This window comes from Lynx rufus, unplaced genomic scaffold (genome assembly GCF_022079265.1).
Source record: "Lynx rufus isolate CCGP_SWC_20201006 ecotype Redwood Valley unplaced genomic scaffold, mLynRuf1.p SCAF_12, whole genome shotgun sequence".
Taxonomy (NCBI): domain Eukaryota; kingdom Metazoa; phylum Chordata; class Mammalia; order Carnivora; family Felidae; genus Lynx; species Lynx rufus.
The window spans coordinates 67,279,292-67,303,189 of NW_025814826.1; the positions used below are offsets into that span (position 1 = coordinate 67,279,292).

At 63.5% G+C, this 23,898-nt stretch overlaps 1 protein-coding gene across 1 annotated transcript; it reads right to left on the minus strand.

Moving 5' to 3' along the window:
- Nucleotides 1-21,850: 21,850 nt before the first annotated feature.
- ARC (activity regulated cytoskeleton associated protein) lies at nucleotides 21,851-23,680 on the minus strand. The gene is given in 3 exon segments (XM_047073830.1): nucleotides 21,851-23,150; nucleotides 23,152-23,268; nucleotides 23,270-23,680. Coding segments are annotated over 3 exon segments (1,191 nt in total). The 3' UTR covers nucleotides 21,851-22,487.
- Nucleotides 23,681-23,898: the final 218 nt, after the last annotated feature.

Genomic DNA, 23,898 nt, shown 5'->3' on the forward strand with positions numbered 1-23,898 from the left:
AGGTCACCCAGCCCTAGAGGCCCTGACAGGCCGCCACCAGATGGCAAAGGGTTTATTCTCCAAGAGAGCCTGGGGGAGACTTGGAGGACATTTATGGGTTCACGGGGTTGGGAGCCAAGCCAGGCCGAGGTGACCCAGAAGGGCCTTCCTCCAGTGACCCAGGGAGACCGCGCAGCGGGGGGCAGGAGCAGCTGTGTGTCTGGCTTTCCCCAATGCCGTTTGGAGGTCAGCAGAGGCCCCGTGGACGTCATGCAGACCGGAGGCCCCCGTCAAAATCGTCTGTGATTGTGAGTGTGGTGCCCTGAGTGCTGGGGGGCATCTAGAAAGGCCTGTGGTGGGGGCACCTGGGTGGCTCAGTCCGTTGAGCATCTGACTTCGGCTCAGGTCATGATCTCGCGGTTCGTGGGTTCCAGCCCCGTGTCAGGCTCTGTGCTGACAGCTCGGAGCCTGGAGCCCACTTCGGATTCTGTGTCCCCCTCTCTCTCTCTGCCCCTCCCCTGCTCCTGCTCTGCCTCTCTGTCTCTCTCTCCCTCTCTCAAAAAGAAATAAACATTAACAAAAAATCTCGAAAGGCCTGTGGGTGTGGCTCCAGCTGCGCATTTACGGGCGGCTCAGTTGTGCCTCAGGTCGGGCTGGATACCTCCGGGCGGCCTTCCTTCCGTGAGTCTTCGAGTCTCTGATCCCAGGGCTCAGTGGGGACACGTCTCCTGAGAAAGTGGGTCCAGAAACCGCGTTTCCCTGGCTGACCCTGTTTCCCAAACAGCCACCCTGTCCTGAGAATTCCATCCCCAACCGACATCGTGGGCAGTTGAGGGCCTTCCGGGCGCGCGTGGCCGCGGGTTTGCTCCTGAGGCCGAGAGGGCCCCCAGCCCGGACGCTGACCCAGACAGACGGGCCCGAGACGGCGGTGCCCACCCTGCCTTGTCACAGCCGGGAAGCGGCAGTCAGGCCTCGCTCGAGGGGCCCCTCTTTGGAGAGACCCCTGCCTGCTTCTGACCAGCACCCTGAAGACCCTCGGGGGTGTGTGTCCCCGGCACCACCATCCGGGTGCTGCCCGGGGCCAGGCCCCCAAAAGCCCCGAGAATATAAAACGGGTGCAGACTTGCTCCCACCTGCCCACGGGCGTATTCCATGACGGCCTCTCCTTGACGGGCACTCGGAGGTGCAGCCACACCCACTGCCCCCGGGGGAAGCCGAGCCCCTCCCTGGCAGTGCTCCCCAAGGGATCCTCTCCCCCCACCCGCCCACCCACCTCACCATCCCCCAGGGCTGCTCAGTGACTGAAAGCAGCCTCTGGCCGGGACAGACCAGGGGCCCCCTCCTTGGCAACTGCCACAGGGGGCCTCGGCCGCGCCCTCCGCCCGGGACCCCCCCTCCGCCCCCCCCAGCCCCACCAGCCGGTGCACTCCTGAGCCTTCCCGAGAACAGCGTGCCGCGTAACTCCCCTGAGGAGCCTCCACCTGTTAAGAGTTTTTATTGCAAGAACTTTCTCCTCCAGAGACGCCCCCGCCAGCCACCCCTGGGGGCAGCTGGAAGAGGTCCCCTTGAGAGTGCTGTAGGTCCGTCACTGTCTCTGGGACGCTCTCGAGGGCATCCCTGATCAACAGTGGGGCTCTCCAATTCCCCAGGCAGAGAAAATCCCAGGGCTGCAGACCGCTGAGTTAGAAAGAGGCCCCCTCCCCTCGGATGAGCTCGGGGTGAGGCCCCAGAAGGCGCCGCTGCCCTGGTGGAGAGGCAGGCGGGCGAGTAGAATGCGAACCGGCCCCTTGAGGCCACCGTAGCCACCAGCAGGGGCTGATAAGGGATGGGGCCCCAAGGAACCTGGGGGTGACCCCACAAGCGGTCCAATGGGGGGGTTCCTGCCATGAGTGCCGTGGGAGAGGTGGGTCCCGGGCTCAGAACGGGGGGCCTGTGGGCGGCTGGCCTGAGGCCTCCACCTGTGAGGCCATCGGGAGGCTGGGAGCCCGGTGTAGAGAGAAAGCCCCAGAACGAGGCCTCCCCCAGGACAGGCAGCGGCCGCTTTGTTGGGCAGTTTGAAAGCTGTGGCCCGAGGAACCTTCTGCCGGGGGGGTGCTTGTGCCCCCCACTCCCTGTCAAGGCCCACAGCTCTTAGCTCTGGAGGGTATTGGTGGGGAGGGCGTGGCGGGGTGGGGGACCCTGATGCAGCCCTGTCCAGGCTCTGGGGCACTGTAGGGACACATAAAGGGCTTTCCCAACCCCCACAAGCCCCTTGGACCATTTGCCACGAGAAGAGGGGCCAGAGTGGCCCTGAGATGTGTCGGGGCGGTGGGGGGGCGGCTCGCTAAAGACCCTCAACACCTCCAGATTGCAGTCAGGTGGAACCGAACTTTCGGGCCACACTGCGGGCTCGGGGCCCTCGAGGGCCCCACATCTGAACGGGGACCTCAGTTCCTGGGCCTCCGGTGGCACGTGCCATCTCTGTGGTGACGAGGGCTGTCTGGGGAAGAGTGGCTGGTCAGGGGGGAGGGACTGGGCACTGGCTGGCCTCTGCTTCAAAGCTCTGAGCAGAAAGGCCACAGGCAGGGGCCGCGGGCGCGCCGGGCCTGGGCGGGCAGCCACCTGGAGGGTAGAGCAAGGGGCCAGTGGTGGTTCTGAGCGGAAGTGGGGGGCGCCGGGGCACCGGGAAGTACCCCACTGGCCGGTCCCTGCCCAGCCCAGGGGCTTGGTGCCCCCAGGCCCCGTGCTCAGTGGGTGCCCCTCCCGAGGCTGGGAGCACGGCATGGGGGCTGGGAGGCATCCTGCTGCCAGGAAGGGGCGTCCTGGAGGAGGCGAGGGGCTGGGGGAAACAGGCCTGAGTTCGGCTGGAGAAGGAGGGCTGCAGGGCGGCCAGGGTGCATTTGCCCAGGAGCCGGCGAGGCCGGTGACAGCCCGCGTCAGAAGTCAAGCAGCGGCCAGGACTCAAAGTGCCAATTTCTAGACAGGAGAGTGCAGGTGCCCGTGGTGTGGCCATCGCCCTGCGGCTGGGGGCCAAAAATCTGAGGAAGCAGGAGGATGGCCCTCACCCTGGAGTGGGTGTGGAATCAGGAGCGGCCTGGGAAGGCTTCTTGGAGGAGGCAAGAGAGGGACAGAGGACCCTGGGTGCTCTTGGGGGGGACCACTGTGAGAGGAGGGGCGAGGATGGGCAGGCCGAGGTGGGGGGGTCATGGGGGGTTTGACAATGGCAGCGGTGGGGAGCAGGGGAGGGGCACGGGGTGGGGCTGGGGGGAAGGAATCCCACCTCGACACCATAACCGCGAGGCTTTTGGAGACAGGTGGGCTGTGTGGCTGCTCGGTGGCAGGGGCGGGGCGAAGGGGGCAGGACAAGCAATCTGAGAGGTGGGGACAAGCCCCGTTGTGGCCAAGGTCGAGCTGCATGGGAGTGACCGCAGGGTACTGGGGGAAGGCAGCCAGGGGCAGAGGGGTCCCGAGTCGGCGGCATGGAGTGGACAGAGTGCTCGGGGAAGGCTCGGCTCATGGGGCCTCCCAGGCAGCCGTCCGAGGGCCGCCCACCCTCCAGCCCCTCGGAGGGGATCCGCTCTCAGGGCTGCAGCTGACAAGGCCCCTGCCCTGCCGCACATCCTCACGGCCCCCGAACCCGGTGTCAGTCCCTCAGCACGCACCCGTCACTGCCGGAGTTTGAAAACCCAGAATCAGGTGCACAGAAATGGAGGCGGCAGACGGAGCAGTGTGGGGGCTCCGGCACCCCCACCGGAGGGACCCCTGGGCGGAGGGAGGCCCTGAACCGCAGGAGCCCTGGGGTCACACTGGGGAGCCTGGGAACCCAAGCGTGTGCCACGGAGGGGGGCCGCCTCTGCACCTGCGGTTGGTGACTCTGTGAGCCTTACCAGGCTGACTTTCTCCCTGCCGCCCAAGGTCCGCGTGGAGCTGGGGAGGCAGGGTGTGGGGGCCTCACGGCTTCAGACGGACGGACCCCTCCCTGTGGGGAGGAGGTGGGATGGGAAAGACACGGGCCCCGCTGAGTCCCGTCACAGCCCACGGCTCCCCGCGACAGGCTGTCACCATCTGACTCACTTATTCCACATATGATCATTGAACACCCAGAATGTACTGTCCCCCGTCGGCTCGGGAAAGGAAGAAAAGGGGGGCTCAGCCTGCCAGGGAGGCAGACTCCTAAACCAACAGTCATTCAAAAGCGCCCAGTGGAAACCGTCCAGGTCTGCCGGGGAGAATCAGGGCAGGCTTCCTGGAGGAAGGGGCATTGGCGCTGGGGCCTGAAGCAGAGGGAGGAGCTTGCCAGACCGCGGCACGCGACGGGAGGGAACAGCGTACAAAGGCGTACAGCAGGGGAAGCCGGTCCAGGGCCCGGAGAAGGGGGTGCTTGGGGGGCCGCATGTGGCCCCCGCGGCGGGGGCAGGGGGCGAGTATCCTTTGCAAACGCAAGGCTTGGGATTCGGGTTTTGCCTTTTGGCAGAAGGGAGGCTTCTGGGGCTTCAAAGCAGCAGGAAGGAGCAGGGTGTCGGCCACAGGGAGACGGCGCCCGGTCGCCATCAGACTCAGGCTTCACGCCGCACTTGAGACAAGGCAAGAGGCCTCGGAGGCCCTTCCCGACACTCTCCTCCCGGGTCCCGGCTCTGGGTCCTGCTCTGCCCGCAGATGGAGAGGGAGGGAAGGCCAGGAGGGGCAGCCTTCTCGGCGGAGGGAGGGCGGGGGGGGGGTGCTTCAAGATGTCTGCAGCCAAGCAACCCCAGGCCGGGGCTCACCCCTCCGGCGGTCAGCCCGACCACGGCCAAATCCCCCAGGGCCCCTCCTGCTCAGGGCCTGGGCTCAGCTGTGCTCCCGCACCGCATGCTGTGTGGCCTCGAGCAGGTCACTGAGCCACTCTGTGCCTCAGTTGCCTGTAAAATTCAGCCGCGGCATGGGGTTGTGATGAAGGTAAACTGAGCATTTATTCGTGAGCCGCTTGTCAGCGTGCTGGGGCAGGAAGACAGCGAAAAAGGATGACTGAGGACTTGGGTGCTTATACTCACCAGGCTAGCGTTGGGGGGGTGGGGTGGCTGGGCGACCTGGGCCAGGTCCTGTCCTCAGAGTGGGTAATCAGGGAAACGGTGGCCAGGACGGTGACGTCTGGGCAGACTCAGGAAGAAGCAGGAGGCTGCGGTTGGGGGGCCACCGGAGGCCAGCGGGCCGCGCGGCTTCTCGTCACTCCCTCCTGTCTCCCCTCCTTTCTTCCCTCGAGCATCAAATAAGCACCCAGCGTTGGGCACCCAGAGCACAGTGGGTGAGGGAGAGCCGTGTCGAGGGGCTCGCCTCCCAGCTGCTGCCGATCCGCTGAAAGCCGAGTTGCAGTCGCCTCCAGTCACCTCTGGCGGATGTAGGACGCCCCTCCCCCATGTCCCTCTTTCACCTGCAGGGTCCCAGCGGGTCCCCACCGCGAGCCACCACTGGAGCCTACCAGAAAGAAGGCGGGGACTCTGCCCGCCAGCCCCAGCGGGAGGGGAGAAACAAAGGGGCTGACGAAGGGGGTGCCGGTGTGCTGGCCAGGAGCGTGGAAGTCCCCAGAAGGCCGGGGGCCAAGCCAGGCGAGCAGAGGGACAGGCGCGCGCCTTCAGGCCGCGTCCCCATATCAGGTGGAGACACTCTTGTGCCCATCCCCTTGGGCCCCTCCCCTGCTGACGGAACCCCATCAGAAGGAGACCCCCCCACCGGGGGGAGGCGGAGCGTGTTGGCTCCGAATGCTGCCGCTGTCACCCCCCCGCTGGCCCCCCCGCCTCACCAGCGATGGCCTGGGACATGGCAAGGGCCTCTGTGCCTGTTGCTGCTGAGAGGGTTCCCTGCTGGGGCCGCCGGTATGACCCGGAGCAGAGGTGTGGGTCGAGGCCTGGGGGCCCCTGGAGAGGCTGGCACTCAGCAGCGCCCCCACCTGGTCAGGTGTCCCTGAGCTAGCCAAGGAGGGCCCAGCCAGAAGTGCGCGCAGCCGAAGTGCGCGCAGCCGACGCGGCCCAAGCCTGCCCGGCTGAGAGCGTCTTCCTCTCACAGCATCCGAGGTCGGAGCGGGCAGCCCGAAGCCCGTGTAGACAGCCCGTGCCCCTCCTGCCTCGTGTGGCTGAGAGCCGGAAGCCGGCGGGACCTGCAGAGTCGACGTTATTGTTCCTGGGGGTTCCGTGGGGACCCCCTTCCTCTCCCACCTCACTGCCCGCCCCCGTCGTCACTGGCTCCACGGACACCACGTCCTCGTCACTGCCAGGACACCTCCTTCGCACTGTGTTTGCCGGTTGGGGTCTGTCCCCTCACTGGACCGTGAAGCCCCGAAATCACCTCCGGCCCCCGGCACCCCGCAGCGACGTCAGTGGCACTCAGGGACCAGATGATGCGCGGGACAATAGACCGTCACCTCCAAGGGCTTCCTGCGGGCCGGGCACCCCCCAGGAGCGTGGGCCCTGAGGTCAGACCCTCAGTCTTCCCGGAGCCTGTCACCAGCTTCTCTCCGGCTCAGCCGGGTCTCCCAGACACCAAGCGGAGGGGACCCACCATCACTAACAAGTTATTGGGGCACTGCTCTGTCGTGAATAATCCAGCAGCTCTGATCACAAAGGTGTTGCTTCTTCAAGGACCACCTTGCTGACAGCGTGAGGTGACAGCTGCAGAGCCACGAGGGTGATGTCCCTCCACCTCCCAGGGTTTGACAGTCACTTGACGATTCCTTCACTTTTCCCTTGGCCACCTCCTCAAGGCTGAAATTACCCCCCACCCCGTCAGTAGGCTCCTTCCAAAGGACCAGCTAGCTTTGGGAGAAGCTCTCTCGGGCCCAGAGAGGACTTGCGTGACCAGTCTCCTGCCTCCTTGACAGAAGTCCCTTCCACAGCGTCCCTGGCATTCCAGGTTCTGGCTGGTTACCTCCAAGGCTGGGGAACTCACTATCTTTCCAAACATGTAAAGGAAGCAGGGAGGGAGGCAAGATAGGGGTCATCTAAGACCCCAGATAACCCATCAAGGGCAATGGTAATGCAGAACCCCCCAGTCTCCCCAAAGCCATAGAGGTTTTGAAGAGACCCCTTTATGAGACCTTTTCCTGCGTAGAGTTGGTGGGCATGGGCGGCCCTGCCGGTCTCCAGAGAAGAAGTGAGCCACTGGCACAGAGGAGGGAAGGTGCGCTCAGCGAAGGGAAATAACCAGGCAAGTTGGCCCGATGGAGGAACTTGACGGGAGCTGTGTCCAAATCCTAGTGCAGCAGTGGTGGGAAAAGGCCAACCACAGGCCACGCCCCCATTGGCCCAGCCAGGGCCTGTCCCATCCCCATTCTCCCCTCCCTTCCCCAAGGCGTGCAGTCAGGGACGGGGGGCCTCCAGGAGGGGCTGCCTACACAGTGGTGGGGGGTTGTGGGGGTCGTGGGGTCGTGGGAGCCACGGGGTGAGGGAGGGGGAGGTTTTCAGCTGCGCTGGGTGTTCACACGTGTCCTCCCTGCAAGGCAGGCAGACAAGCTGGGCCGCACGGGGGTCCCCGCCTGGGTGCTGCGTCCTGTGTCCTGTTCCGCCGACCTGTGCACCCCTCCCGCCCCCGGTTCTGCACGGTCTTGATCACTGCAGCGACGTCGTGACAAGCCTCAGAGGTGGGTAGATCGATCCCTCACACCCGATTCTTCTTTTTGAAAACTATTTCAGCTATTCTAGGAACTATTCTGGTTCCTTGGCCTTTTCCTGTAAATTTTAGAATTTTGGAAGAATCTTTTCCATAGCTACAAAAAGTCCTTGTGGAATTTTGACAGGAGTTGCCTTAAAACTTACATAAATTTGTGGAGAATTGACATCTTCACCCTGTTGACTTTTCTAATCCATGAATATGGTATGTCGCTCCTTTTATTTAGAGCCTCTTGAATTTCACCAATCTTTTGTACTTACAGCAGACAAGGCCTGAGCATGTTCTATTAAATTTACACCTAAGTATTTCATTTTTTCCCCAGCGACTGTAAATGATATTTCTATTTCTGTTTCCACGTGTTCATTGCTGGTACATAGAAATACACAACTGATTTTTTTTATTTTTTAACGTTTATTTATTTTTGAGACAGAGAGAGACAGAGCATGAGCAGAGGCAGGGTAGAGAGAGAGAGGGAGACACAGAATCCGAAACAGGCTCCAGGCTCTGAGCTGTCAGCACAGAGCCCGACGCGGAGCTCGAACTCACGGACCGCGAGATCATGACCTGAGCTGAAGGCAGATGCTTAACTGACTGAGCCACCCGGGTGCCCCACGCAACTGATTTTTGTGTGTTGATCTCATTTGTGACCTTATTGAACGCACTTATTAGCTCGAAAGGTTTTTTTTGGGATTTTCTACACAGACGATTGTGACATCTGTAAATGAGGATAGTGTTATCTCCTCCTTTCTATCTGTACGCCTTTTATGTATTTTTCTTGCTTTATTGCAGTGGCTAGGACTTCCACTATTCCCGATCTTGGGAGGAAAACGTTTGGTCTTTTACCACTGGTGTGATGTTAGGTGTAAGTTTCTTGTAGACTATCAGGTCGAGAGAACTCCCCTCGATTCCTATTTTTCTGCAAGTTTTTATCGTGACCAAAGTGTTACATTTTCTCAACTACTCTTTCAGTATCAAGAGACATGATCATGTGATTTATCGTCTTGGCCCATTAATATGGTGAATTACATTGCTTATTTTCAAATGCTGAGCCAGCCTTGCACCCTAGGAACAAGCCTCTCGGTCACAGTACATGATTATTTTTATACACCGCGACATTCTATTTGCTTCTATTTTGTTAGGGATCTTTGTACCTATATTTATGAGAGACACTGATCTGTGTTTTTCCCTCTTTCTTTCTTCTTTCTTTCTTTCTTTCCTTGTTTCTTCCTTTCCTTGTTTCTTTCTTTCTTTCCTTGTTTCTTTCTTTCTTTCCTTGTTTCTTTCCTTGTGTCTTTCTTTCTTTATTTCTTTCTTTCCTTGTTCCTTTCTTTCTTTCTTTCTTTCTCTCTTTCCTTGTTTCTTTCTTTCTTTCTTTCTTTCCTTGTTCCTTCCTTCCTTCCTTTCCTTGTTTCTTTCTTTCTTTCCTTGTTTCTTTCTTTCTTTCTTTCTTTCTCTCCTCTCTTTCTTTCTTTCTTTCTTTCTTTCTTTCTTTCTTTCTTGTACTGTCTCTTTCTGGTAGTACTAGCTTCATAAAACAAACCTGGAGGAGGTGAGGAACTGAGCCCAGGAAGGAAAATGACAATGCAACACAATGTAGCACAAGGTGCAGTGTAGGGGGGTAGGGGGTGGGGGGTGGGGCTGTCCTGGGAGGGGTGCACATGGAAGTACCCAGCCTTTTGGAAGAGAGGGAAGGGAAAGAATAAGGGGTGCTCCTGGGGACACGGCAGGAGCGGGCCCCGCACACGGGAGGAAGGGGAAACAGCAGGAGGAAGCCTGCATGAACAGACTCGGAAGGCTGGACTCATCTCAGAACTGCTGCAAGGACTAGAGCTGGAGACTCGGGGGCAGGAAGGGTGTGACGGTCCCGCCCCTGGTCCTGACAGTGAGGGCCCAGAAGTAAGGGGGGATGGGGTCATTGTAGCATACCTAAGCCCCGCCCCCCTTGGGGAGCCCACCTGCCGTCGCAGAGCTGTGAGGACAGCAGGAAGCAGGGCCGAGGCGGAGGCTGCAGGCGGGTCCAGGAGGAGAGAGGAGGGGTCCACAGGATGCGGATCCCCCAGGAAAACCTCTAGGGAGGCCTGAGGTCGGGGCTCCAGGAAGGCTTGAGGTTCAGTGGGGCCCGGGTCGCTGCAGGTGAAGGGAAGCACATATTCCGGTTTTCTGGCCAAAGGGGAAGAAACGCACGTGAGCCAGAGCTCGTGCCCGGTAAGGGTTGACTCCCCGTCAAAACCCGTAAGATGTTCCGACCAGAGCCCCACACGGACACAGGGAAGAAGGAATGTGGAAATGAACCTGCAGGTGGATGGGGCAGTGGTCGGTCACCTGCCTGCCACCAGACTTAGCGGGGTTTCCACGGACAAGAATTATGTGCATTTTGATGGGTGGCCCACGGCCACAGAGCTGCCCGTCGGTGGAAGTCGGAGGTCTCCCGGGAGGGCGGCCGCACCCCCCGCCGGGGGACCCGGGCGCAGAGGGCCTGGCCGCACAAGTCTGGGCTCTCTGAACAGCTGAGTCCAGGGCACAGACGGGCTGGCATCTTGGGGGGCAGGCCCCGAGTCCCCCCCCGACACATCCGGGCACCGGCACCACCCAGCCCCACGTCCAAGGCCAGGGGACAGAGGAGGCCATGAGCAAGGGTTCAGTCTGTGGGCCGGGCCCAGAGGCCCCGCCGGTCCCCAGCCCCTTTCTGGACTGCCGTGTTCACAGGCAGGTGGCACCTCTTGGACGAAGGCGTCACCGGCTAGTTGGGGGGGCTACAGGCAGCCATCCACAGCCCCCTGGGCCATTCCCCTGAGACTGACCTGACTGTCCTTCAGGTGCCCGCACTGAAGGCAAGGGAAGTGTGGCCTCCTATGTGGGGATGGGACAGGGAGTCCCCCCCCAGGGGCTTTGATCCGCATCACCATGACAACATTTGGAAGGCCTGTTAGAAATTCACTTTCCACTCCTTCCCTCGCAACAGTCCACAGGGCAGGCCTCAGGCACAGCCCAGGAGTCTTTAACCCAGGTCCCCGAGGGCTGGGGTGACCATGACGGGAGCCCCTGGGTTGGAGGGGGTGGGTCAGCTGCCCCCAGGGGGGCTGAGGCCCAGGGAGGGAGGGCAGAAGGCAAGAGGAAGGGCCTGCCCTGGAGCGGGGCTGGGGTGCCACTGTGGGGGCAGGGTGGCTGCAGGCTGGGCCCCAGCCCCGCATCTCAGCTGGTGTGGGTTTTGTGGGAGGGATCCCTTCCCGCGGTTGGATAAGCACCCAATTGGCCCTGCGCGGGAAGCAGGCTGGCTCCCCTGGGATCTCTCCTGGCCACAATTCCCTGCGTCCTCGGGGCTCGGGAACCACACCCCTGCGGTGACTCTGGCCTCTTCCCGGAGACCCCTCACAGCCTCTGGGGCCCCTAGGGCTCCCGGATGACGGCCGGGGAAGCCAGAGCTCCCGCAACCCCGGGACCCGGCCCCTTCACCCGGCGGTCGGGCCCAGCCGACCAGCCCCTGCCCCTCCCGGAGATGTTCCCTGGGTGAGGCGCCCAGCACCAGGCAACAGAGAGCGAGCCGCCAATGTGACTTACAACGTTCTGGCAACCAGAGAAATTCATTTAAATCACGCATTTTATTTAACCCGGTAAATGCACAGCATTGCCAGTGAGGAAGTGGTCAGCGTAAGGCGACACGCGGCCCCGACCGTCCTTTGTGGGGTCTGCAGGGCTGGGAGCAGAGCGTGGTTTGGGGGCCGGCTCTGCCCTGGGATGAGACACCCCCCCCTCCTCCTTCTGGCTCTCCAGAGACCGCCCCCATCCCCTCCCCAACGGCCCACGCGTTGGCGTGGGGGCAGGGGAGGGGGCGGGCAGGGGGGAGGCAGAGCAGGAGGAGGGAGGAGGCTGCGGCCCTGCAGTCTCCTGGCTCTCCTCTCCCTCCCACGCAGCTCATCGGGACGCTGGCACCGAGACAGCGCGGAGCTGCTCTTAGCGCCGCAGCCCCCCCCCCCCCCACGGCAGCCCCGCTCCCCTCCGCCCCCCACCCTCCGTGGTCTGGGTCCCAGGAGCGGATACCAGGGGAGGACTCTGCAGGTGTGAGGGTGACCTCACGGCTGCCACCGCAGAGATGGGGAGACTGAGGGGGAGGACGGGAGCCCAGTGAGTCTGCGGGAGGCAGACGCTCTGACCCGTGTCACTGCTGGGGGCCCGCGGCCAGCGCGGAGGCCACAGCTGCCCGAGCCACACGAGGAGGGGGCTCAGCCGTGCCGCTGGTCCTGGTCGTCAAGGGAGAGGCGGAGGGAGGGGGCAGCTGTGAGGGCACGGGGGATGACGTGAGGCCACTGGGGGCCTTTCTGGACACCGATGTCAGCCCGGCTGGGATGGTGACAGCAGGAGGGGCCACCATGAGGAACAGGACAGTGGCGGTGATGGGACCACGAATGGAGATTTCTGATCACCACCCCCTTGCGCCTCCTGATGGATCCGGCACCCCAGGGGCCCTTGTCAGCCCCTGCCCCCGCTGCTCCCCGTACACGCCTACCCCCTCCCTCCACACACACCCCCTACTACACACACGCACACACACACACACAGGTGCCTGAAACTCATCCATCAAGGATGCCATGGGTACCACAGCCTGGTTCCCATGGCAACACCTGGATGATGGGGCAGGGGAGAAATGCAGGAACACACTAAATAAGGAACAACAACTCCCAAAAACGAGCATCCACGGAGGGATGGCCCTGGAAGGGCCTTTAAGGCCAGGCCAGCGGGAGCCAAGGGAAGATTGGACACAGAGATGCCCGACGGCGTCACACGTCAGATTTCGGGGAGGTGTTGAGGTCCGGGGCCCAGGAACTGGAGTCCTAGGGGGCGTCCCAGCCCCAGACCCCGGGCCACGTCACCGCCCCCCCGCCCCCCCGGGCGGAGCAGCCTCGTCCCATGCCTCTGTCCCCACAGGCGCCTGTCTCCAGCCCGCGGCCGGACTCGGAACCCCACGGCCCCAGACAGCAGCACACAGGCCCCCACCCTATCTCTTCTTGACCCGGAGCCCCGCACAGCGGCGATTCACCTGCGCAAAGGAGCACGCCCCAGTTAGGGTCTCCTCGGAGGCTTCGAGGAGCAGCGGGGGCACACGGGTTCCTTCCTGACCGCGACGGGCTCCGGGCGATGTGGGGGTCTGAGTGGACCGCCAGATCTCGCCTCAGCCGGGGATCGGGGGAAAGCGACGCTTCTGCTCTCCAGGGCCAGGTCTGAACGCGCACCGACAAGAATTCATTACGGACGCGGTTTCAGGGCGCCTCATCCAGGCCAGGCCCTACTTCCAGGGCCGTGGGGGCCCTCCCCAGCCCCACGGCCTGGGATCCCCAGCTCCCTGTGGCCGGAGGGGTCACGGTTTCCTGTAAAGTCCTCCTGGCCTCGGTTAGGTGGGGCCCACGTCTCTGGCGGGCCGTGCACAGAGCAGAGCTCCCCGGGGGGCTCTCTGAGCGCCGCGGGGGGCGCCCTCCCATTCCACGGTGAGGGTCTCCCTCGCCCCCATTCCCCGAGTGTGGAGACAGACTGACATTTTCCGGCAGAACTCCACCAATACAGGGCAAAACGGAGACAAGATAATTACGGGGATAACAGAGGCTAAAAATAGCCTCCTTCACAGCCCAGACTCCTGGCATGGAAGACGCCAGACACAGAGGAGAGAACGACAGACAGCAGGGCTTTGGAGGATGAATAGAAGTCTGGCGGACGGTGGCCGGTCCCTGCGAGGGGGTGGAGGCAGCGTTGTGGCTCCCGGTGCGCCATCCGGAGGACTGAGCAAGCGAGGCGTCAGAGGGCCTCAGAAGTCCCCGGTCTGACCCTCCTTCTAGAGCCATCCGGTTACCCTTGGGGCGGGGTGCTCGCTCCCTCATCAAGTAGCTGCTGTCTTTGGGGAGCAGCCTCTAAACAAGACGCCCCTCTTCCGGGCGCCCGGGCCGGAGCCTGGCACGCTCTGTGTGGCACCAAGGCTCAGAGGCGGGGCAGAGGGGGGCGCGGCTGGCGCGTGTCCTCCCGTGGGTCAGAGCCAAGCTTGGGGCCCAGCCGTGGACGGGGGAAGGGACTCGGAGAGGGACGCCGGCCCCCCCCCGCCCCCGGCCCTTTCTGGGCCTGAGCCGAGGACGCTGTGCTCAGAAGTCATTCAGGTGGGGCTGTGCCCAAGGTCCAGGGCTCCTGCAGAGGGCAGGTCCGAGGGAGGAGGCGTTCTGGAGCAGTGTGCACAGAGGTGGGCGGCAGGAAATAGCTGGGGAGAGCCAGGCAGAGGGCGGGGGCCTACGGGAGGGAACGGGGCCGGGGGGGGGCGGGAGGAGGTTTGCTTCTAAGGGATTCTGGAAGGACAAAGTGGCTGGCAGGACGGGAGGGGCCAGAGGAGGCTGCACAGAGAGAGGGGGGCCGGGGAAGGAGGGGGACGAGGAGGCCAGGGAGGCCTGCCAAAGGGGCTTCTGGCCCGTGAGGTGTCGCCCCCCAGCACAGCGGGGCGGCGGCTGGGAGCAGGGGTCTGGAATTGGGGCTCCCTGCAGACGCAGCCTGAGACTGTGGGAGGACAAGCAGGCTCTAGCCGGGACTGGGGGCATCGCGAGGCCCGGGGCGAAGGGTGCAGATTCGGGTGCAGAGGCGAGAGTGGGACTGGTCAGCCGCGGTGAAGGGTCTGGGGTGCCCCTGGCGGTGACACGCGGTCTGGCTTCAGCTCCCGGCTCAGGCCACGCGGCCCTCACCCGCGTCCCCCAGGGTGGCCCGGGGTCGGCGCTGGGGTCGTCTGGTCATCTGGGCAGGGCGGCTCTGGCGTGGCTAAGGGAGGGGAGCGGCGTGCCGGCAGAGGTGCCCGGGTGGGGCTGCAGAGGGAGGGGAGGGGGGACAAGAGAGGACGAGGCCCAGGAAGGAAAGCTTGCCTCCGGATGTCCGGCTTTCACGCCGCCCCAGAGACTCAGCCTGAAGCGGACAGAGGTTCGAAGGGGGCCGTCTGGTTCACCTGGCGACTCCCTGCCCCTCCGGGGCCTCCGCCTCCGGGTCCATACGGCGGCCGGTCCGGCTCTGAGGCTCCATCGGAGAGGGGAATGGGGGCTGCGGGCCGGAGGACCCCCTTGCAGCTCCTGGCCCCATGCTGGGGCCACTGGAGCCCAGGGCCGCGGGGCTGCGTCTGCCCGGCCTCCCTCCCGGAGGAAACAGGCGACGGCCACTGCCCGGAAAGTAGGGCAGAGGCTGGGAGCGCGGCAGCGTGGGGGAGCCCCTGGGGGAGCCCCTGGGTGGCGGGTCTGCGGGGACTTTGGTGGAGGAGCCCAGGGGAGGAGGAAGCACGGGGAGCTTCACGGTCCGGGCTGGACCTGGAACCAGGGGTCGGTGGGGGCAAAGGCAGGGCCCGAAGCAGAGCGCTCTCCCGTAGACACAGGACCACCTGCCCCTTTGCCTCCAGGAGGGGGAGCGTGTGCCAGGCGGAGTGCGGGAGGGTGTGGGCTCAGAAACATCCCTCCGGTGAGGACGCCGTTGCCAGCATCTTCCAGGAAGGAGGCATGGGGAGCAAGAGTCTAGCCGGTTCATGGCAATCTTGGTCTTGTCCCTGTACCTCCTTGTGCCTCAGTTTCCAGGTTGAGAATATGGGGCTGTCGAAGGGGACCCCAACCTAGGGGATCCTGTCCTAGGGGACCCCATCCCAGGGTAGCCTGTCCCAGGGGAGCCTGTCCTAGGGGATCCCGTCCTAGAGGAGCCCACCCTAGAGCATCCCATCCTAGAGGCACCCATCATAGGGGATCCCGTCCTAGGGGATCCTGTCCTAGAGGAGCCTGTCCTAGGGGATCCCGTCCTGGGGGATCCTGTCTTAGGGGAGCCCATCCCAGGGGAGCCTGTCCTAGGGGATCCTGTCCTAGAGGAGCCTGTCCTAGGGGATCCTGTCCCAGGGGAGCCTGTCCTAGGGGATCGTGTCCTGGGGGATCCTGTCCTAGGGGATCCCGTCCTAGAGGAGCCCACCCTAGAGCATCCCATCCTAGAGGCACCCATCATAGGGGATCCCGTCCTAGGGGATCCTGTCCTAGAGGAGCCTGTCCTAGGGGATCCTGTCCTAGAGGAGCCAGCCCTAGGGGATCCTGTCCTAGGGGATCCTCTTCTAGGGAGCCCATCTTAGGGGACCCTATCATGGGAATCCTGTCATAAAGGAGAGAGACAGAGAGAGATGGAGACAGAGACAACAGGGACCCGGAGACCCCAAAGAGATCCAACTGAAAGGAAGAGGAGGGAAGAAGGAGGAAAAGCAGGAGCCCGGGGAGCAGAGCAGGGGACGAGATGGGGAGCGGGGGCATCGGGGGCAGGACAGGTCAGCTGGACAGTGGCCACCAGTCACTCAAGGGGCACGGGGACGGCAGTCCCCTGCGAGGGAGCGCTCCTGTGCTGGGCCGAGGGCTCAGAGGCCACTTTGTTCTTTAAACTAGTGCTGGAACAGGCCAATTACCGACCCCCAACCAAGCTTTCCCTTCAGATTCCAAGTTACACTGCAGTCCTCACTGCTCAGAGCCACTTGAGGGCACTTCAAAGTAACGTTTGGTCCCATTTATGTCTTCAAGCCTTTTCTTTTTGAGAGAGAGAGAGAGAGAGACCTTGCCTGTGGCAGGCCAGCACTCTGGGAAGGGACAGAGAGAGGGGGAAGGGCAGAGGGGAGAGGAGCAGAGCGGGTGGGGAGAGGGGCAGAGAGAGGTGGAGAGGTAAGGAGGGGGGGAAGGGCAGAGGGAGGGGGAGAGGGGCAGGGGGAGAGGAGGGGCAGAGAGTATCCCAAGCAGGCTCTATACTCTCGGTGCAGAGCCAGATGCGGGGCTCGAACCCATGAACCGAACCGTGAGATCGTGACCTGAGCCAAAGTCCAACGTTCGACTGACTGAGCCACGCGGGTGCCCCTGTCTTCAAGCCTTTTAAGCTACATCCACAAGATTAATATATTCTACATGGAATCTACTTTGTCAGACGTGAAGTTTCCAAAAACTCAATTATTATAAACTCAGTAAATGATGCTGAACGGTATGGTGGTTCTTAAGCTCTTCCCAACGTTCCGACACTGTACATAAAATCGTATATGGTTTCTACCCAAAGCCGCGAGCGTAACCAGGGGCCCAGTGAGACAGTCCGCGTCAGCATCATTTCTATCAGCCAAATTGTCTGCAGTGTGAAAATGCTTAAAATATGAAGCACATACTAATTCTTGGCAAAGATGGTAACGTTTTGAGGTTGATTCTCTTTTAAATTTCTTTTTTAGTTTATTTATTTTTGAGAGAGGGAACACGAGTGGGGGAGAGAGAGAGAGGGAGACAGAGGATACGAAGCAGGCTCCGCGCTGTCAGCACAGAGCCGGGGGCAGGGCTTGAACCCGTGAGCCGTGAGATCGTGACCTGAGCCGAAGTCCGACTGAACCACGGCGCCCCATCTCTCTTTTAAGTGTCTACGTTAATCCTAAATCCTCTTGGAGTTAAAAGTCCCTTATGGACTAGAGTCACATCACCTGTGAAATGGTGTCACCTGGAACAATCCTCCGGATCACCCTCACTTCTGATGCCAGCTGTAGACTCTGGGGTCCCCGGGATCGTCCGCCAGGAGGACTCCCAGCACCCCCGGGGGGCATCACGCTCGCAGTCACGGTTTATCGCGGGGAAAGGACACACACCACCATCAGCCAGGGGTTGGGGCGCACCGGGCAGGGCCCAGGAGGGTGCAAACTGTCCCCTCCCCGTGGGGCCGTGGGCAGCGACGTGATGGCACGCACCAGCGTCGCCAACCGGGGAAGCCCCCAGCCCCGGCGTGCGAGGCCTTTATCTGGCTTCCGTCGCATAGACCTGGTTCACTGCCCGCGTGGCTGACCTCAGTCTCTGGCCCCTCGGGAGGCCGAGCCGATCCCGTGTGGCCCAGAGCCCCGGGGAAGCAAGGACACTGGACTCTGGATGTCCCCGGGCTTGGCGGTGACCTCCCAGCAGCCGAGGCCAGAGGCCAGACCTTCGTTGGGCAGGGTGGAGTTCACATCACCCCAAACGGTCCTCCATGTGGCCTTCTGTCCTCCGGCTGTCCACCGAGACCTCTCCCTCCCTCCTGCACGCGTGTGGGCCCTTGGCAGCTGCCTGCGGACCCGAGACAGCATCCCCTGTGCTGGCTGTGGCTGGCAGCGATGGGCCTCCTCCCCGGGCCTCCCTGGGCCTAAACACTACGGTATGCCTTTCCTGTCTCTGGGCCCTTCCTCTGGCCTTCACCAGCAGACGGAGACAGTGGCCTGGGGGCGGCAGAGCCCTCGGAAGGTCCTGAGTAAGCAGATAGAGCCCAGCTGCCAGCCACATGTTTATGTGGCAGAAAATAAGCTGTTTTGTTTGTCGGGCCTCTTTGTTACAGCGGCTGGACCTCCCTCTGACTGCTACACTTTCCCCAGCCCCTTTCTTCCTGCAGTTTCCTTTTTTAAAAAACAATTGTTTTATGTCTATTTATTCTGAAAGAGAGAGAGACAGAGACAGAGCACGAACGGGGGAGGGGCAGAGAGGGAGGGAGACACAGAATCCGAAGCAGGCACCAGGCCCCAAGCCGTCAGCACAGAGCCCGACGCGGGGCTTGAACCCACAAACTGTGAGACCATGACCTGAGCCGAAGTCGGACACTTAACTGAGTCCCCCAGGTGCCCCTTTGAGGCAGTTTCCTAACTGCTGTGGCCAGCGGCCCATCCCCAACAGCACCTCAGGGGATATGCAAGGCCCAAGTCCCCACTGAGCTCTGCAGGGGCAGCAGGGCACCCACTGAGCACGCACTGCGGCCTGGGCACCCTGCCCACGGACCCTCACGCCAGCGCTATGGGCAGACTTGATTTTCTAGAAAAGGCATCCCTGGGAACTTGAGCTTACGTCCACGTGGCTCAGAAGCCCCCACCAAGCTGGGTCGGCAGGGTGAGTCCCCCAGGGCTCCTGGACGCCCTGCCTCCAGTCCCAGCACTGATCCCCAAAAGGAGGCAAGCACAGCCCCTCCCCGTGCCTCAAGTCTCCCCCACCGCCTAGTCAGGAGAGGAGGCTGGGTGGTCTGTGACAATGGATGGGCGGGACCGGGGAGGGGTGAGGCGGGCCCTTATGGGGAACATCCTGTGCCCAGAGTCACTGGGGCTGGGCCCCTCCACCCCACGAGCCCCCCCTGCTCCGCCTTCCGCCCGCTCTGAGGACACAGGGACTCAGCCACATCTCCCTTACTTACTGCAAGTGCTCCGAGAGCCTGTTTCACAATCACCCGATTACCGATTGCCGGAAGTAACTTCTTATTGAAAAGAAAAGGCCCCTACAGTTTCCAGCCTTTGATGTGAGCTGTAGCCTGTCTCCGGGAGAAATCCCTGCCTCCCAGGCATCACCATGGTGCCCCTGCCTCCTGTTCCCGTCAATTTCCTCTCCCCATTCTTGTCAGAGTTGCCATTATTTAAAAGAAATACGAGGGAAGAATAGGGAAGAGGCTGCCTTTTCGCCACGGGAGCACCGTGCTCAGGGCCGCCAGCCCTCTCCATGCGGAGGGTGACGACATTTCCTTGTGGCAGGTGTTGCTTTCTGCTCCGGCTCATTTCCTGCCCGCCCCGGGTCTCCCCTGTGTGCCCAGCAGGCCGCGTCCTCCACCACGATGCTGCATCGAAGCTCTAGCAGGGGCAGCCCTCCCCAGGCTGGGCGGGGCTCACACTCCCTGCCCCCGCCCCCGGAGCAGAGCAGCCCCTTTGGAGGGGCAGGACCTGTGCTGGGTACCTGACAAGCCCCTGTCCATGACTGTGGCACTGGGGCTGGTCACTTGTACACGTCAGCCTAGCTAGGGAACCGTCCCCGGGCATCCAATCAAACTCTTATGAAGGCCTTTTGCAGGTGTGACCGAAGCCTATCGTCAGTTGACTTTAAGGGAGATCATCACCAAGGCAATCTGGGTGGGTCTGGCTCAATCCGTTGATGGGTCTTAAGAGCAGAGCTGAGCCATCACCTAGGAAGAAGCTGTCCCACGGTAGCTCAGCCTGAGCCCGGGGAGTGGGGGGGGGGTGGGGGGGGAGGGGGGTTCCAGCCTGCCCTACGGCCTATGCACTGGCCTAGCCGGGCCCACAACTGAGCAAGAAAACTGCTCACAACCAACCGCTCACCATCCACCCCCACTGGGCCTGCTTCTCCTTGAACGCTGGCTGGAACAGGGGTTTGAGCCCCCACCAGGCTATCTCTCCCTCTGTCTTGGGGGCCTGGTGACCTCACAGAGGCAGGCGAGGCCAACCGCCCACGGGGCATCGAACGGCCCTCGTGTCTCAGTTCTCGAACCCACGCGTGGATTAGATTAGTGATGGTATGCCCATTTTGCAGATGAGGAGACAGGCTTGGAGAGACCAAGTTTATGACCCAGGACTTGTCAGGGTCACCTCCCAGTGGGGATCTTGCCTTGCCTGGGTCCCCGGGGCTCGATGCCCGAGAAGAACCCCTTGGCTTCTAGCCCTAGGCCTCCGTGTGGGCTGAGCCCTGGCAGCAGACTTCTTAGGACACCCCCACCACACACACCCCAGCAGGCAGTGGGCGGAGGATTTGGGGGCACAGTGCTCAGCTCAGCTACAACGAGGGCTCCGCCCAGTCTCACCCACTGCCGGCCGCCTCAGGCGTTCGCTTCTGTGGGGGGAGCCCCTAAGGCCCTTCTACCCTGAGGATCCAGGACCCTGACCAACTGGCCTGTGGGGTGATGGGCCTGTGCTCCCTAGGTCCCCAGAGACCCTTCAGTCTGCACTTGTGGGGGCTCCAGGGACCCACCACCCCGAGCTGCCTCCCTCCGCACTCCATGCCCGCCAACCCAAGTCCACAGAGAAATGACAGCGCGCACCGAGAAGTTTCAGTGTTTTATTAACAAAAACTTAAAAAGTCTGTCTTCAGGGAAGGTGACAGGGGGCTGCACACAGCTTGGCCTGACATCAAGGCCTGATCCACTGGGGACAGGGAGGGCTGGCCACACCCTCTTGAGGACCCTGGGGCCTCCCTGCAGCCCGTGCCAGCTTGTGAGTGTGGGTTATGGCTTATGTGCAAAAATAAAATCTGGGGGTGCTGGCAGGAGTGCATGATGTCGGGGTTGACAGAATCTTCTGCAGACACCAGTCTTCTGAACCTGGGAACCCCCACTGGACAGGTGGAAAGGAGGACCCCCCAGCCAGGGCCTGCTGGGGCTACAGACCTGAGTGGCCAGTCTGCACCGGGGTGCTGGTGTTTGGAGAGGTGGGGGTCCGGACCCTGGCAATGGCGGGGCCTGGCAGAGAGCCCGCTTAAGCCCCAGGGGCAGAGGCTTCTGGACACTGCTGGGGCTGCGGGCCTGGGGCTGCGGGCGGGAGCAGGGGCTGTGGCCTCGGCGTCAGAGCTCCCGGAAAGCTCTGGTGGGAGAGGACGGCCGCCGTGCCGTGGCCGGGGGTTCCTGGGCTGGAGCGAGGCAGGGCCCGAGGTAGCCGACCCCGACTCCAGCCGCAGCGGACCTGGGGGCGGGAGGGCTGGTGGCCAGCGGGGCAGGCCTGGCGGCAGGCCCTGGCCCTCACGCTGGCCCGTCTTCACCTCCAGCTCTCCGCCGGGCCTGTCCTCTCTGCAGCCCCTCTCGCCGACCTCAACGTCTCCTCGTGTGCAGGCAGCTTTTGCAGGAGGAGAGGGAGGGGAAGTGCCAGGCAAGCAGCAAAGACTCTGTGGGAGCCTTGGGACCTGAAAGAAAGACACGGGGGGGGGGGGGGGTCAGGGACAGGCCAGAGGCTGGGAGGAGCTCCGCAGGAAGGGTGTGGGTGGACGTTATGGGGCGGCCCCCGGCTGGCCCAGAGCGCCGCTGGGGGCCGCCGGGCCTGGGGCCCCGGGGAGGACAGCCGAGGGATAGGGTCTCGGTGGGAGAGCTGGGGCCCCTTACCTGCCGTCAGTCTCCGGGCTCCTCAGCTGAGTGTGAGGACTCGGGCCCTGTGGGACCCTCCGCCCGCCGTGGGTGAGTCATCGAGCCCAGCCAATCCTTTTCCAGGCTGGCGTGAATCACTGATGCTGAGGAGAAAGCACCGGGTCGGGTCGGTGGTGTGAGAGCTGGCTCAGCACTCCCCCAGCCCTCCTCCCCGATCCCTGGGGTCTCTGCTCCTTCCCCACCGCTCTGCGCTGCAGCCCCCCAACACCCCACCCCTGCAGCTAACTCGCCGGGGATGCCTCTGAGCCTCAGTGGGCTCACCCGGAAAATGGACGGGCCCTGGGTCCTCCCTACTCTACAGCGCCCCCCCCCCCCCCCGGGGTGGTGCCGTGGGGCAGGGGCTCACCTGAGGGGCCAGGAGGCACCAGGACGCCAGGTCTGCTGCTGCTGCTGCTGCTGCTGCGTCTTACGCTTCAGCTGTCCTCCAGGAGGAGGGGCCTCGTGGCCCGAGGCTGGCCAGCTGCCCGAGGCGGCGACGAGAGTGCCAGCCGGCCGCGCAGCGACTGCCAGGAGAAGGCAGCGCGCCGAAGCCAGGGTTCCGGCGGCACCGGTCTGTCTTCGCGTCTGTTCCGGGGCGTCCCTCGAGCTTGGTGCGCACTGGCCTGTGCCGCCCGGACACTTGACCTCTGAATGCCCGGAAGGCCCAGGCGCGGGGTGGAATAAGGGAGCCTGGAAGTCGGGTCATGGCCTGAGAGTGTGCAGGGTGCGGATGGGGGCCGGGAAAGACAGACAGGAGAAAGGCAGGTGACGAGGCAGGAGCCCCGCAGGACGGGGGAGGGGGGGCTCCTTTGCTGCTGGGGGGGTGGGGGGAGAGTGTCCACGTCTGGGTGACGCGTGTTTGCGCGAGTCCGGCCGGGAGGCGGAGGTGGGGTGCCCAGCGGGCGGGGGACGAGGGCTCCCCCGCACGGGGCTCGGCCCGGCTCGGACAGTCCCGGTTGGCAAAGGCCACGGGCGGGGGGTGGCGGGCGGGCTGCGGCCTGGGCCGCCCTCTATTCAGGCTGGGTCCGGTCGCTGGCCACAGACTCGCTGGTGAGGGCCGGCGTGAGGGCCTCGGCCTCCTCCTCGGCGGGCAGCTGGGGGCCGGCGGGCTCGGAGGCCTGGTCCAGGCCATCCTGCACCTCCTTGCCCCTCTGGATGAGCTGCTCCAGGGTCTTGGGCAGCGGGTGCCGCAGGAAGCGCTTCAGCTTGGGCTGCAGGGTGCCCACCACGTACTGGATGATCTCCTCCTCCTCGGCGTCCACGTACAGCGTCTGGTACAGGTCCCGCTTGCGCCACAGGAACTGGTCCAGCGGCTCCCCCTGTTTCTGGGGCAGGTCCAGCTCGCGCTGGATGGCCTCGCGGGACAGCGTGCCCTCGCTGTACTGCAGGAATTCCTTCTTGAACTCCACCCAGTTCTTCACGGAGCCCTGCTTGAACTCCCACCACTTCTTGGCCGGCCCGTTCATGTGGTTCTGGATTTGGGACAGCCAGTACTCCTCGGAGCCGCCCACCTGCCGCAGGTACTCCTCCAGGTGGCTGAGGAACTCCCTCGGGTCCTCGAAGATCTGCGTGTCCACGCCGGGGCCGGGCTGCCCGTCCTCGCCGGGCGCCCAGGGCGGGTACTGCTGGGCCTCGGCGGGCTCCTGCCCGGGCAGCTCGCCGGCGGCGGGGGGGCGGGGTGATGGCGTAGGGGCTGACCGTGTAGTCGTACCCATCGGCGTCGTGGCAGTAGCTCTCGGGACCCCCGACGCCCACGGACACGGTGTGGCGGGCCGGCTCGCCGCCCACGGGGGTACTTGCCGCCCATGGACTCCAGGCGGTCGGCCCACCTCTCCAGCCGGTAGAAGACCTCCCGCCACACGTGCATCTCGCGCTTGACCCAGCGCTCCAGGTTGGCGATGGTCTCCTGGCAGCGGCACAGGCAGGCCTTGATGGACTTCTTCCAGCGCTGCGAGTCGCCGGTGGGCACGTAGCCGTCCAGGTTGCTCTCCAGCTTACCCACCGACCTGTGCAGCCCCTTCAGCTCCCGCTCCACCTGCTTGGACACCTCGGTCAGCAGGTGCCGGTGGGTCCTCCGCACGTGCTCCAGCATCTCGGCCCGGCACTTACCGATCTGCAGGATCACGTTGGGCTTGGCGGCCGGCCCGCCCCGCGGCCCGGGGTAGGCGTGGAGGCCGCCGCTCGTCATGTGGTCCAGCTCCATCGGAGGGAGTGAGCAGGTGGCCGCGGCGCTCGGACGGGCGGGAGGCGGCGGGCTGCGAAGTGCCCCTGGGCCGGCGGCGCGGTGGAGCCGGGTCCTCGGTGTCCTCGGCGCGGGCGCGGCGGAGCGCAGGGAGAGCGGCGGGGAGCGCGGGCAGCGCAGGGAGAGCGGCGGAGAGCGGCCGGAGCGGCGGCGCCGAGCTCTGCGGCCAGCCGCCGGCG